Genomic DNA, 13940 nt, shown 5'->3' on the forward strand with positions numbered 1-13940 from the left:
TCAGTGAACATAAGTTTACAAGTGGTGAATTAATAAAAAGAAATTATGAGCCACAAACCTGTATATTAAACTCTTTATTTTAGGTACACTTGGGTACATTAAAACACAACCCAACTCTATATTTCAAATGCATACAATTAATGGACAGGATTATGATGCAAGATGAAAAATTTATGCTGAAAATTTGACCGTTTTTAGTAGGGCTGGACCCGAATATTTGAATATTCGTTCGGTGGGTTGGTATTTGATTTGAAAATGTGACATTCGAATATTCGTTTGTTTGTTTTTTGCACACCTGGCATCCCCCTCGAAACGGTTCTCATTTGCACTTGAATATGTTTTACACTATAAGTTTGTATGGACAGAAGTGCATGCCTGAGCTTGTATTTTGGGTTAAGCTGCGTTGCTTTGACAATGTGGAAAATAGAATAATAGAAACAAAATGTATTATCCTTTTTACCCGTTATCATCAATCTAAATTAATCTACTGCGAAATATAGGAGAAATTTAGTTTTTCTTTATTTAAATTTAGTTTTTCTATATTTAAATTTAGTTTTTATTTAAATTTCGTTTTTATTTATTTAAATCTACCCTACTTTGTCAGTGAGAAAAATATTATAAGACTACCTTATAAAAATATTGCTTAAGTTAAAAGACCTGTATGTGTGTGTGTTATATCACTAGTGCAGTGTCCATTCTCGGAGCATATAAGCCCTGCTCGCGTGAGGCGCGCCGCTTCTTTATTTAAATCTACCCTACTTTGTCAGTAATTTGTTAGTGAGAAAAATATTAGACTACCTTAATAAAAATATTGCTTAAGTTAACCGACTGTTCGATTTGGGGTCTTACATGTGACATGTGAAGTAATCAAATGTAAAATAACACTGGATAGACTTTTAGTCCTGACTAAATTGAATAAATAGCTTTAATTGTAAGGAAACAGGATTAATAGTCTATCTTTTGTTGTTTTGACAACAAAAGTAATGACAGACACATATGCCTGCTGTCACTTTAAGAACTAGTGCACGGATCCATTACCGTTTCATTATACTGTCTATCACACGGTCACATGTGTTTTAGACTGGTCTTGGTGAGTAACTTTGTAAAGACAGAGTTTTGACATTTTGCGTGTTTTTTCCCCCGTTAAAGCGATATAATCCGTGAAAAATAACTCTTGCTACTGGCGAGCTGTTTGTAAGGCGGCTTTAGGCTTCTGTATGTATGCACGCAGAGAAAAACATCTCTAAGAAAGCACAAATACTGAATAGTTTAAAATCGCTTGAATGTTTAAACTGGTCAGGCTTAAAAAGACGTGAAAATGATAAACGTTAGTTACGATGCAATGCTTGCCCGATTGTGCAAGTGACAATTCAGTCATGTCCCGACTCCTGAAAAATGCGAGCGTGTAGTTTCGCTGCTTGCCTTGTTCAGAGAGAGGATGCAGCACCGCTGAACACTCATGCTGGGAGAAAGTTTTAAAAAGACTGATTTGATTTTATAATCTGTGTGGATTGATTTACTCATACAACCAAAGTGAATCAATGTTTGAGGGAATTTCCCGGCATTAGAAGTGGGAGACCTGTGGGAATGATTAAAATTATGCCCGCAATCACGCACTGAAATTCAAGCCTTTGAAATATGGAAAAAATCTATTTGTGGCCTTTGAGAATCGATTTTGAATCGACCACATTTAAAAAAACTATTAATCAGAATTTTTTTAATTTTTTCCACACCCCTATTGAGTGTGTATAATTGTGTTTTATTTGTAAAAAAAAAACACATTGAAAGTCTCTTCAATGAATGTTAACCACAGACTTTTTTAATCGTAAATTCTCTTGCAGGTTTTGGTCTACAAACAGCTCTAGAAAGTATAGCGGCAAAAGCAAGTCAGGGAACAGCTGGTGCCGTCGAGCCCACCGGGGGAGTTTTGCCTTGAGGTACTCCCTGTCCGGATGCATCATGCTGAATGGCAAACTCAAAGGTTATGATGGAAAAAGAAGATGGAGGACCTTTTCAAGTCCTCCATCCACTGCTCCACAGATTTTTCCAGAGACATTGGCGCAAAAGTGTAGACCCCGGAACTGACTGTGACCAAACGCTTTAGTTTTTGGTTGGCCACACTTTTGGCTCCTGTATTGTTCAGTCTGTTGCCTCTTTTTGGGTGTTGCACCTTGTGCTGCAGCTGCCTCTGTTGCCTTCCTCCGCCGCCAAGCTGTGGTCTTTGGCACCTTTGGAGGGAATTTCACGCATTATAAGTGGGAGACCTGTGGGAATGATTAAAATCACTTCAATACCTGCAGTCCCGCACTAAAAGCCCTTTTAATATGGAAAAAATGTATTCGTGGCCTTTGAGAATCGATTTTGAATCGACCGCATTTTAAAAAACGATTAATATTTTACCTCATTTACTTAAACCCTAGACATTGTTATATTCTTTTGTATTGTAGCTTTTTTTTTTGACACCTGAATAAACAAACTTGCAAGTTAAACGATCTGTGCAGGTGCTTCTATTTTATGTTACGATCACGAACGAACTGGCCGTGACATAAATTGGAGGCTCGTCCGAGATCCTTTGGTGTAGGAATGTTGGTGAGTATGTGATTGTTTTTTTGTTTTTTTGTGAATGGTTACCTTTATGATTGAGAACTCCGGTTAGTCAGAGTGTATCCAGCTGGGTTGTGTGTACAATCCTTCCGACGGAACACTGTTTGTTGTTTTGTTTATTATTTTTGTTTGTTGTTTTTAAGGGTTATCCTGGGTGGAGATTTAATTCTCTGTAGGGGGTACGCTTTCGGACTTTCAGTTTAACTGATCGTCACGGAGTTCAGCGTTTAATGTCGCCCCGAGCCCAGTACACCTTTGAAGACTAGGTAGGAATTAGTTAGTGTGTTTTCGTAGATAGGAGCTGGAGTTTCTCAGATTATAGAGGTGAACCTATTCTACAGAAAAAAAACATTTGTTTGTGTGTACAGAAGTGCGTTCTTCTCTTCGTGCCTACATTGTGTTTTGACTTATGGGAAGTCTTCGGAAGTTTTGTGGATGAGTAGGTTACGCAATACACTGATGTATTATCCTCTTTTTTTTTAAACCACATCAATCACAGCAGACAGACACACAGACATGCATGGATACATAACGCAGCAGCATTACAGTGTGAAGTACCTGTGGCATACAAGGCTTTTTATTTAACCACGTGGCTACAACAGAGCCAGTGGCAGCAGCCGATGAGCCAGTATCAACTGCAGTCTGGTATCTTGCATCGCAGCCACTGGACGTAACTCCAAAGACAGTGACCACATTAATGAACATACCCACATGTCCAAAAGGCCTATATAACTTGTCAGCGCATAAAATTAGAACAGCACAAAGGCATGACAATGTTATACAGGTGTGAATGGGACAGACAATGCTTTTTTCTTCTTCTTAAACCATATGATAGGCAGCAGACACACACAGTATAGGCCTATATAACTTGTAAGTGCAAAGAATCAGAATAGTACAAAGGCATTGCAATGTTATACAGGTGTGAATGGGATACACAATGTTTTTCAAGCATAGTGTCACTGTGCTGTAGAAACGTTGTGGCAGGTGTGGACCGGTGTTTGTAGGAAGCCTCCACACCGCGGCAAGGTCCCGGTCCTTGTGGAGGGGAAAGTCAATGTCTTTAAAAAAAAACTAAACGCTGCAAACAACTATAAACACACACCTGCCCCAGCGAGAATGCGAAATCAGTCCGGGGCTCGACCCTGGGCCTTGTCCTTCATCTCCCTCAGCCAGTCCTCCACACTCTTACCCGCCGCGGCGGCAGAGCAAAAATGCACATTGCCGTAGCGGGTGTGTCCGGTCTCCCTCCGCTTTGGCTGGCCGCATCTCCTGCACTTTTGTTCTTGTGGCACGCCGGCCCGGGCAGCGACGACTGCTCCTGCCGCTGCCCTCTGCTCAGCCCTCTTCCTCCTCAGCCATTCAGTTTTGTACGCAGAGCGAGGCTGAGGAGGGGGAGCAGGAGGTGCAGGCAGCCGAGGGCCGGCGTGATGTGCGGCAGAGGGAGGACGTGTGGGGCTGGCGTTGTCCGAGGGAGCGTTGGTATGGGGAGCACCCTCACACTCTGCTGGGGCAGTGAGAGGTCCAGAAAGAGAGGCTGTGTTGCCGGAAAAGGTCCTGTTGCAGCTGCAGCACCTGGTGGTATGGCCAGGACAACAGCTGAGGGGGGATGCGGTAAAGGCGCCAGTGGGCGCACTGGCGCTGGCAGAACAGGCACCGGTGCTACCACAGCCGGTGCTGCTGCCAGAGGTCCCGCCGCCCTTGGCGCTGCTGTCCTCGCCTGGCCTGTTGCTGCTGCCGGAGAACGATCCACCGCTGTTGCTGGGCACGGCGCCGAACCCGCTGCCGCTGGTGGTCGTCCCTCTGCTGCAACGCCTGAAGCTAGCATAATCCGCTGCATCCTGGTGAACCTGAGAACGGATTTCAACGTAGTATTTTAGTTACATGTACAATTTTGAGAGCATGCCATTCAAACATGTCATTACCAGGATATTCACAAATAAATAGTTATTTACAATGAAGGATATTTACAAATAAATTGTAATTTACAACGAAGGATATTCACAAATAAATTATTTACAATGAAGGATATTTGTATTATTTACAACAAAGGATATTTACAAATAAATTTATTTAAAACAAAAGATATTTACAAATAATCAGTTATTTACAATTAAGGATTTTCTTCATTTTTCTTCTCCTGCAGCCACTCTTCCACAGTCTTTCCCTCTGCTGTGGCACAGAAGAAGTAGCTGCCCACCCTGGTGTGCCCAAACTCTTTTTTTCTGAGCTGCCCACATCGACTGCATGTGTACTGTTTTCGCACATAATGCTGTGGAGGGGGCAGCCCTTGTTTCTGGGCTAAAAACTCCTCAGCCTTCCTCTTCCTCCACAAAGTTGTTCTACTCAAAGGTGTAGAGAGGGATGCTGGCGATGGAGCAGAAAGGGATGCTGGCGGTGGAGTAGAGAGCGATGCTGACGGTGGAGCAGAAAGGGATGCTGACGGTGGAGCAGATACGGATGCTGACGGTGGAGCGGAGACTGTGGTCGCTGATGCGGGGGGAGGATGGCGCTGCCTTCGCCGTAAGGCCTGACCCGACAGGTCAGGGTTTACTACAAAGGGGAAAGGTGGAAGTGCTGATTGAGCTGCCGAAACTGACGCCTTCTGCTTGGCCACAGGAAGAAGGGTGTGAGACACCATGCTTATCTGAGGCAAGGGCACACTCAGAGCCAGCACGTCTGCTTCCAGCTTCTTCCTGTAGTTGTTGTACCTGTTAAAAATGGCACAATTAATACGGATAATAATAATTAATACGGATGAACAGAATATAAGAACAGTAAAATCCCTTTACATGGCTGGCTTTTGACTTACCAGACAGAAAGCGTCCGCTGATTGACCTCGAACAGCTGAATATTTGCCCGTCCCCTCAGAGCTGGGCAGTTCCCCACCAGCCTCCGTATGGCCTGGTAGTCGTGCAGAACGGCAGCCCAGCGGTTCAGTGAAACACCCCACTTCACCTTCCCCGCTGGATGAATGGAGCAGAGCTCCAGACATACTGCCTCTACAATTCGACTAATGTTGGGCCACTGGGCAGGACCCGACCCCTGCCCCAGCACACACCTGTAAAATAAAATAGGAAAATATAAAGCATATAGTCATTTATATTATTAAAGCTCTGTATGCAACTATTTAACTTACCGCTTCAGGCTCTCCTTTCCATGGCAGGTTGAGGTTTTGGAGTGGGTGGCCTTGAACCTGCCTTGTAAGAGTCTGTCCTTGTGTCTCGGCGGATAGGAAACACCTTTTTTGTCACTGTCCGGCAGTCTGTCCCACAGCCGAACAATGTCATTGGCATCCCTATCTGAGACACAAGGCTTTTCTCTCAGCTCGACGAGGTACCTGGCCAGGTCCACCACTCTATCAAAACCTGGTGTCCACCACATGATGACATGGCCTGCATGGATACATACATCTTCCTGGGACTCAGGTGGCAGGTCCTGGGAGGACAGAGAGGGCGATGCTGAATCCCGAGACGAGCGTACAGCTTCCTGGGTGGACACTAAGGAAAGAGGGGAGATGGTGTGGTCCTGCTCCACTGCCTCATCCCCAAATCCCTCATCCTCTGCCTCCCCCAAGTCGTCTGGGATTCTGTCCGGAGCATCTGGGTCCCGCCCAAAGTTCTCCCTGAACTCCCAGGACTGCTGCGAGCACAGGTACTCCACCCCGATGAGCTCACCTGACGAAATAAAATGAAATAGAAAACAAGGTTTTAAAACAGACACCTGTGCATTACAAAGAAAACAACAACAAAGCATGGCATTATAGACACATACCCGTGTACTGTCCTGGCTTTGAATAGTCTTGTACAAGACTACAGCCAAGAAGACGCTGACTGAGCTCACTGAGGCTGTGCTGGAGCGAGGCACTGTAGCTGCGCAGGGACGACGGGGCCTCGTCCGTGACGGTAGCAGCAACCGCAGCGCGGTCCTCGTTCCACCGCTCCAAACCCTCAAGCAGATAAGCCTGGAAATTTTCCAGGTTAGCGCTTGTTCCTGATTAAAAAAACAAACAAACATTAACACTAATTTATAATTACAAAAGAGATGAAACAGACCATCACAAAAAAAAAAAAAAAAACACATTGAGGTGGATGCGTGTAATCTTACCGGGTATGAAGCGGTTGAGGTGGTTGTGAAAGGACTCGAGGGAAGTGGAACCCCGAGCGCAGCGGTAGACAGGAAGTATTATCCCTCCCTTTGTCGTACTTCCTGTCTGGGTGTACAGCTGCACACCGGGGGGTCCTGGATGCAGGGAAGGTGGCGTCTTTGGGTGTCCCAGATGACGTCCATCCTCTCCTGGTCCACCAAGGGGATGCCCATGGTTTCCCTGGCGTCCATGAAGGCCTCCAGCAACGCACCAATCAGCTGCTCCGTCTCCTCCACGCCATGTGTGCAGCGGCGACAGTGCAGCGCCAACTGTCTGGAGGTGAGCATGCTGGTTAGCTGGTCATCAGTGAGGCCTCTGATGGCCTGCTGTTGCTCCAGCTCCCGCATTTTTGCCTCCCTCAGCAGAGACACATCTCCCTCATCCCAGACAAAAATGCATGCGGACAGCTTTGCCATGAACAGACCATAGAGCGGGTGGCTGTCAGTGTGCAGACCTGCGGCGAAGCGCCGCATGAAGTGCCACACATCAAGACGGACCACCATGTCACTCCAGCCGCTGAACATGGCACCTGCTCTGGAGGTGCCCACAGAAGAGCAGCAGTCTCTGTCCACATACAGGAGAGTAGGGGGAGCGACTCCAGCCACCTCGTACCTTTTCACCAGGCCATTTGTCATGGGCAGCAGTCCCTGACCCTCATGTGAGGTGAGCACAGACATGAGGACCTGTCCGTGCTCATTGCCCACATTGGTGACCCAGGCTGCGGTCCCAGCTGCGGCTCCCGCCAGTTTTTTGGCCACCTATTGTTGAAAAACAGAAAATTCAGTACAGATAAACAAAAAAAAAATGTATATACACCTGTACACACACATTTGGGTATATCTAATATTTGATTAATGTGTTACCTTTTTTGTGGAGTCCATCTTCAGGACGGACCCAAAGACAGAGGTGACCCTGGCTTTGAGCTCACCATACCGGGACCGGATATCCTCTGCGTGGACAGAGAGGAGGCACTTGGCGGTCGGTACAGGCGGCATGGGTGGTGGAGGAGAGATGGGCTGTGTGGTGGTACCCCGGAACCGGTCACACACAGAGAGGTATCGCAGGGAACTCTCCATCCATTCCTCACTATGCAGTTCACGCAGCTTGTGATATAGCATAGAGACGCTGTTGCCGAGAGAGCGCTCCCTCATCGACTTTGCCACATGCATATCACAAGAGAACCTTTTAAAACACACACAGACAAAGGCAAAGTTAATTAAAGTTCCTTTAAAGTGTTATTTTTTCCAGAGCAGAGGTAATCGAAGGTCAAGCAAGGCTCAATGGGGGGTCGTTAACACCTCTTGAATAGAACCTCAGCTGTCAGGCGAGGTGTCTCAAGGTGTTGGAATGTTATTGTTCTGAGTTTGACACCTTTGAAAGGTCAGGCAAAGAGCAATGGGGGTGGGTCGTTCACACATTCTGTATAGAACCTCGACTGGCAGACACAGTGTCTTTTGAAAAACTACAAAAGCAAGATAGTGCTTGTTTTGTGTACAAATGACGTGTAATTAATTTTAAACGTACTAACAAAAATATTATTTTTTAAGTCGTTTAAGTTACATTATTACCATTACAGCCCAGTTAAAGGTGTAACATGTTAGTAGTTAATTGTACCTGAAATAAGAATAATTTTTTCATGACTCACCGGTAAGTGAGGATGGCTGGGAACATCCTGCGGTGAGCCGGGTCCAGCTGGTCCAGGATGTCGTACGACCACGCGGCCAGCTTCTTGTGGCAGCGCTGACACTCCAGGTATTCTGTTGCCAGAAAATACCAGCCGTGTAAATTCAGCACCCGCCTCACTGTCTTTTAGAGCCCACATGATGTCAGTCGCTGACCAGACCGTCTGCAGTTTGGCGAGCTGCAGATCAGCTTGTAGGACCACATCCTGTAGGGCATCCACAAACACAGCGGCCAGGTGAAGAACACGTCCGGCGACGCTGGAGGCTGATGATACTGCAGGCGTGGCTGGGGAGGGTACCACCACACCTGCAGGTTATCTGTCAGCGCTGCCCTTCCACCCTGGCGCCGGAAGAGGGAGCGGCCGATCCACTCGTGCTGTTCTTCTGGAAGGGAGTGCTTCCAGGCCTCAGGGAGAACAACCTATACACACACAAAAATATTTGATATATGAATATGACATATGTATTATTATTAATTTATAATATATATGCATACTTCTGGAGTGAAAAACTGTACCTCAGAAGCCGCTGACACCAGCCTTTGAGCGGCTCTTTGCTCTAAGCGAGGTGAGCGGATCGGCGCTGGAGGTGGTGGAAGTACTGTGAAGAACACATCATATTAATTTTGTAATAAGTACTAATGGTTTAATAATTTGAAGACATTTGTGGTTACATAAAAATGATGCTATACGATGTTAGTACATGTATAAGTGATCACATATGATCAGGTGAGTATCTTTTCTATTTTTTTTTTACACACAAAACAAAACAAAACACTCACCCTGTGGCTCCACCTCCATGGCTGAAGCCAGCAGATCGTCATCTGTTGGCTCTGAGGGCAGAAAAATTGCAATGTTATTCATAAATCTATTAGAACATTCATAGAATTACACCACTTATAGATCTAAAAACTCACCGTGTGCTGTGGCTGGCTGGGAATGGGATCTTTGGGTGGGAGGAGGAGAAGCCAAACGTGAATGATGAGGGACAGCAGGCTGGGATGCAGAAGATGACTTCTTTTTCCTCTGCTGGTCCCTCAGCAAGATGTATTTCTTCAAGGCATCCATCTTGCTGCCTGTACTGGTGCCCTTGTTGCGGATGAACTCCACATAGCTACATAAGACACACAATAGGGCATGATACATAATACATAAGACACACAATACATGATAAGAGCAAAATAAATACAAAACAGCAATACAATTAACAAGCAGAAGCACATATTACCTTTTCCTCTCCCTGTCCGTAGCCTCATAGAGCTCCTTGTAGGTGCTCTTCTTGTGGACCCCAAAGCCCACCAGACAGTCACCCTCACAGCCAGGTAAAGTGCCCTCTCTCTGCCTGCGCACTTTGATGGCTTCTGCGACCCTCTCAAATGTGCAGGCATATTTGAGAAAGGCATCCTTATTAGCCATGAGGGCACCTCTGTCTAACCTGCCAGCCTCGCGCTCCCGCTGATGCCCAGACAGGAGCATGAGGGAGTAGCCAAGGTCATTCTCCAGCATCCATTTGAAGGGTTTCCCTCTATATTGACCAAACTGGATGGCACTTTGACTAGCCACCAGCAGGTCATCAAAGGGATTCCCTCCACCTTGGATGACCCTGACCTTGGCCTCCCCCAGCACAGCCTCAGGGTACTTAGGGACAAAGGGCACCCCTTTAGCCACTTGAGAAAGATGAACTTTCTCCACAGTGGCTGCCTGCTTAGAAGGCCTCAGCACCAGCTCTCCAGCCTCCACACGCAGGTTGGGTGTGCTTTCCATCCTGCAACAGTAAAGCAATGGCAAACAATTGACTGAAAACCCCAAACACAAAATAAATATTCATGAAATGTACATTATCTACATCAATCGGTGGCATTAGTGCACATTTTTTTCTTTTTAGTTATATATTTTTATTATTTTAAACGAATTTCGTTTTCTTTTTTCATAGTTGTTAATTATTCTGATCATAAAACTGACATAAAGTGAGTGAAGGGTCAAACGAACGCTCATCAGAAGAATTCTGCATGCATTAACGTTTTTTTTTTTTTTTAAAGAAGTGGATTTACTGGCTGTCGTCGATAAAAATGAATTAAAATGTACATTTTATACCGAATTATATAAGTTGTTAGTCTCCCCCCTCTTCTGCATGCATTGCACATAGTTAAAAGAAAGAAAAACAGCACATTTACTGGGTGTCGATAAAAATCATGAATGAAACTATGCCGAATTATACGTTTTAGGCGGGCAAACGTCATCGCAAGTTTATGAACTGCTCGATATATTAATTGTTAGCCCATTTTTCCCTCCCGCCTCTTCTGCATGCAGTACACATTGATAAAATGCCTATTATATGCTCATTTTAAATACACAATACAGACAAAACATGAGATAGGAAAAACATGCTGACTTACGTGCTCAACGAAAAAATGCAGGTTAGCAAAAAGGCAAAAAAAGGCACAAAAAAAACGCAAAAAGACAAAAAAGACAGCAAAAAGGCAAAAAATAGTAAGTGCACAGAAAATGGTGTCGTTTTTAAAAAAACGTTTGTGTTTGATGTGTTAAAATCAGCAGTAAAACAGCAAGGGAGCGTTATTTCGGGGTAAATCGGGATTTCGACAAGAGTGAATGACGTCTGAAGCTACGGAGGCGCCCGCGCCCTGGCCTCGGCCAACGGGAGCAGAGGCGGGCTCTCGGCCAATGGGAGCAACGAGCGCCTCTGAAACAATTCGTCGGCCGGCCAATGAGACGAGGGGAGAAGAGGCGGGCTCTGTGAAACAATTCGTCCCTCGGCCAATCCGTGAGCGAGACGCGGTGAAACAAATTGCAACAATTCACCCGAAGATCCGTTTCGCTATAGCGCAAGGATGACACGCAAATTCGTGAAGCGTTCCTCATTTTTATTAATTATGAATTTACTGTAATTTTTCATGTTTTATACTGTATCAAGTGGGAAAACCCAGTGTTTACGCGTGCAGTACGCAGGCCAACCGCTGGAGGGCAGCATCGCACTGGAGCGTCTCACTGGCTCACACAGCCGAATAAACACCTCAGCTCGGGTTCAAAGTTGTTACAGAAAAATAAAATTTTTACATAAAAATGTTGCAAATATTTGCAATGACTGCATTTAACATCCTGCTGTTTCCTTACACGATCTAATCTGCCGTGTCTTAATTTGAGTTATTAATGTTTCAGCATCGTTAGCCTCAGGGGCGTCATGCAAGCAAAAATTCTGGGGGGGCACAATCTGAGACGTCGCAATTGTTTTCTGACGGGTGATATGGATCATGTTAGGAGGGGTCAGGGGGTTTCTCCCCCTGAAAATTTTTAAATTCTGGCTGCTAAACATACCATTTCAATGCAGTTTGGGAGGGACAGAAATACCTTCACGGAGCTAGCAGCAACCCTCCTCTATCTGAGGACTAATGGCGCTTTTCCACTACACAGTACCAGCTCGCCTTGGCTCGGCTCGGCTCGACTCGACTCGCCTTTGTTTGGTTTTCCACCGTGTAAAAGTTGTACCTGTACCTGCTTTCGGGTACTTTTTTTCGTACCACCTCCGGCGAGGTTCTAAGCGAGCTAAGGCGATACTAAAATGTGACGTAATACAATGCCGACTGCTGATTGGTCAGAGAGAATCGTCACTATTCACTGCGTCATCATTGCACGCGGCAGACGGAGTATCCAGAATAACCAGAGAATAACCCCGCCATTTTTAAATAGTTTGCCCAGATATACTAAACTTACTATTATGGCAACTCGTAAGAATACGCCGTGGTCAAACGAGGAGGTGCAGACTTTCCTATGTTTGGTTGCCGAAGAAAGGATCCAGCGAGAGCTTGATGGGGCAACGAGGAACGAAAAAGTGTATCAAGAAATCTCCGAACTGCTGTCCACACATGGCTACAACAGGACTTTCCAGCAATGTAGGGAAAAGTTAAAAAAACTGAAAAGTGACTACAGAGCTGTAAAGGACCACAACGGCCGCAGTGGTTCAAACCGAAAAAGCTGGAAGTGGTACGAACAGATGGACGGTATCTACGGCCATAGACCGGCGAGCAACGGGAGGGAGGGTGGACTTGACTCGGCCACCAGTTTGTTGGAGTCGCTGATGGAGGATGGTAAGTGTTTAAAATTTACATTACATTAATCATGTAGGCGCACTCTGCTTGAGAGTTTTGTTTTCTGTAGGCTGGCTTTTGAAAAGCTGAAGCTCACTTATAACATCGAAGACTGTAAACTTGTGTCGCAGATAACTATTGCTGCTACCGCTAACTATCTGCCATTGCTATTTTCGTATTGTGTTGACTTTTGTATGATCTTTCTATCTAGATTCCTTTTCGACGAGCGCGAATGGTTCAGTGACTCCCACTGATGCCACGTCGGCACCGGAACCAGCGGCACCATCGACACCAACAAGATCAGCAGCGTCGACACCGAGACCCGCAGCAGCGTCGACACCGGCAACCGGTTAGTATAATTGGAGAAAAAGTAAACTCTTCTAGCCTGTTGTCTGTGAATCTATACACACTTTTTAATATATCATTAATCGTATCAATAACTCATTAATATAACGTAAACGTACTTGCATAACAACAGGAAGCATTCCCAGTTATGGGAATGCAGGATTCATTAATAAACCTGTTCAGTATTTTTATAACTTTCCAGACGTACACCTATACTGTACACATGGTATTTTAAAGTTGACATTTACTAAAATAGTTGGGCTCAGATGTTAAGTCGTTATATACTATATAAGTAATAGTAAGTTGTGGGCTTGTCTTTTTTTATGTAGAAGCTGTAATGATAATACATGTGAACAATTTACAACACACACAACCTTTGAATGAAACGTGACTTGTCCGTTTTTCTTTATAACTCATTCATTGTAATTATTTTTTTGGCCAGGACGGAGGAAACGAAAGAGGGAACAGGAGCATCTGACTGTCCTGAGGGAGATGCAGACATCGGATGTCGAGCAGCTGGAATTGAACCGGGCACAGCGGGAGCGCCATTTACAGATGGCACTCGATGATGCAGCACATGCCCGAGAACTAGAAGCGGCTTTAAGGAGAGAGGAGATGGCTGCAATGTCGTCCTTCAACCAGGCCTTTCTGGGAACCCTGAGCCAGCTTGTCCAGGCACTGAACCGGCGGGATGCTGTTCCACCGCCCCTGGACTGAAACCCCTTTGTTTATTTTAATTTAATGTTTGCACTACATGTAAGATATGTATATAGTTGGATGTGTGAATTTATATTAATATTATATTTTTTTCTATTTGCATGCGTGTTTAAATAAAACCTTTTTGAAACTTATTACAAACAGTGTCTTTTTTTGATGGTTTGCTTTTTTACAAGGGTTTAAACAAGTATTTTCAGATTTTATACTGTGATAACCTTTAATGAAAAACAGCAGAGACAACATATTTAATGATAATGTATTTATTTAGCAATTAAAATAACGCATCAGACCCTCCCGTACATCTCTGCCCTCCTCCTCAACACCCTGTGCCACTGGCACCACAGGC

The 13940-nt window shown here is 45.0% G+C and overlaps 2 protein-coding genes across 2 annotated transcripts; one reads left to right on the forward strand and one right to left on the reverse strand.

Moving 5' to 3' along the window:
• Nucleotides 1-8751: 8751 nt before the first annotated feature.
• LOC143740660 (uncharacterized) lies at nt 8752-10193 on the reverse strand. Its single transcript, XM_077232669.1, has 5 exons — nt 9658-10193; nt 9347-9543; nt 9212-9262; nt 8964-9030; nt 8752-8851 (listed from the first exon to the last, which is right to left on the reverse strand). Exons 1-5 carry the CDS (start codon nt 10191-10193, stop codon nt 8752-8754), a joined length of 951 nt encoding a protein of 316 aa, XP_077088784.1.
• LOC143740707 (uncharacterized) lies at nt 8988-13735 on the forward strand. The gene is made up of 3 exons (XM_077232701.1): nt 8988-12532; nt 12744-12881; nt 13320-13735. The coding sequence occupies exons 1-3, from the start codon at nt 12022-12024 to the stop codon at nt 13592-13594; spliced, it is 924 nt and encodes a 307-aa protein (XP_077088816.1). The 5' UTR covers nt 8988-12021; the 3' UTR covers nt 13595-13735.
• Nucleotides 13736-13940: the final 205 nt, after the last annotated feature.

This window comes from Siphateles boraxobius, unplaced genomic scaffold (assembly GCF_051911475.1).
Source record: "Siphateles boraxobius isolate OS27281-9 unplaced genomic scaffold, OSU_SipBor_1 18, whole genome shotgun sequence".
Taxonomy (NCBI): domain Eukaryota; kingdom Metazoa; phylum Chordata; class Actinopteri; order Cypriniformes; family Leuciscidae; genus Siphateles; species Siphateles boraxobius.

Coding starts and splice junctions, on each gene's coding strand:
- LOC143740660 (XM_077232669.1), bottom strand. CDS start 10,193: ATGGAAAGCACACCCAACCTGCGTGTGGAGGCTGGAGAGCTGGTGCTG. Junction 9,031..9,211: donor CATGGAGGTGGAGCCACAGG/GTGAGTGTTTTG, acceptor TGTTCTTCACAG/TACTTCCACCACCTCCAGCG. Junction 8,852..8,963: donor AGAGCCGCTCAAAGGCTGGT/GTCAGCGGCTTC, acceptor GTGTGTGTATAG/GTTGTTCTCCCTGAGGCCTG.
- LOC143740707 (XM_077232701.1), top strand. CDS start 12,022: ATGCCGACTGCTGATTGGTCAGAGAGAATCGTCACTATTCACTGCGTC. Junction 12,533..12,743: donor GGAGTCGCTGATGGAGGATG/GTAAGTGTTTAA, acceptor CTTTCTATCTAG/ATTCCTTTTCGACGAGCGCG. Junction 12,882..13,319: donor AGCGTCGACACCGGCAACCG/GTTAGTATAATT, acceptor TTTTTTGGCCAG/GACGGAGGAAACGAAAGAGG.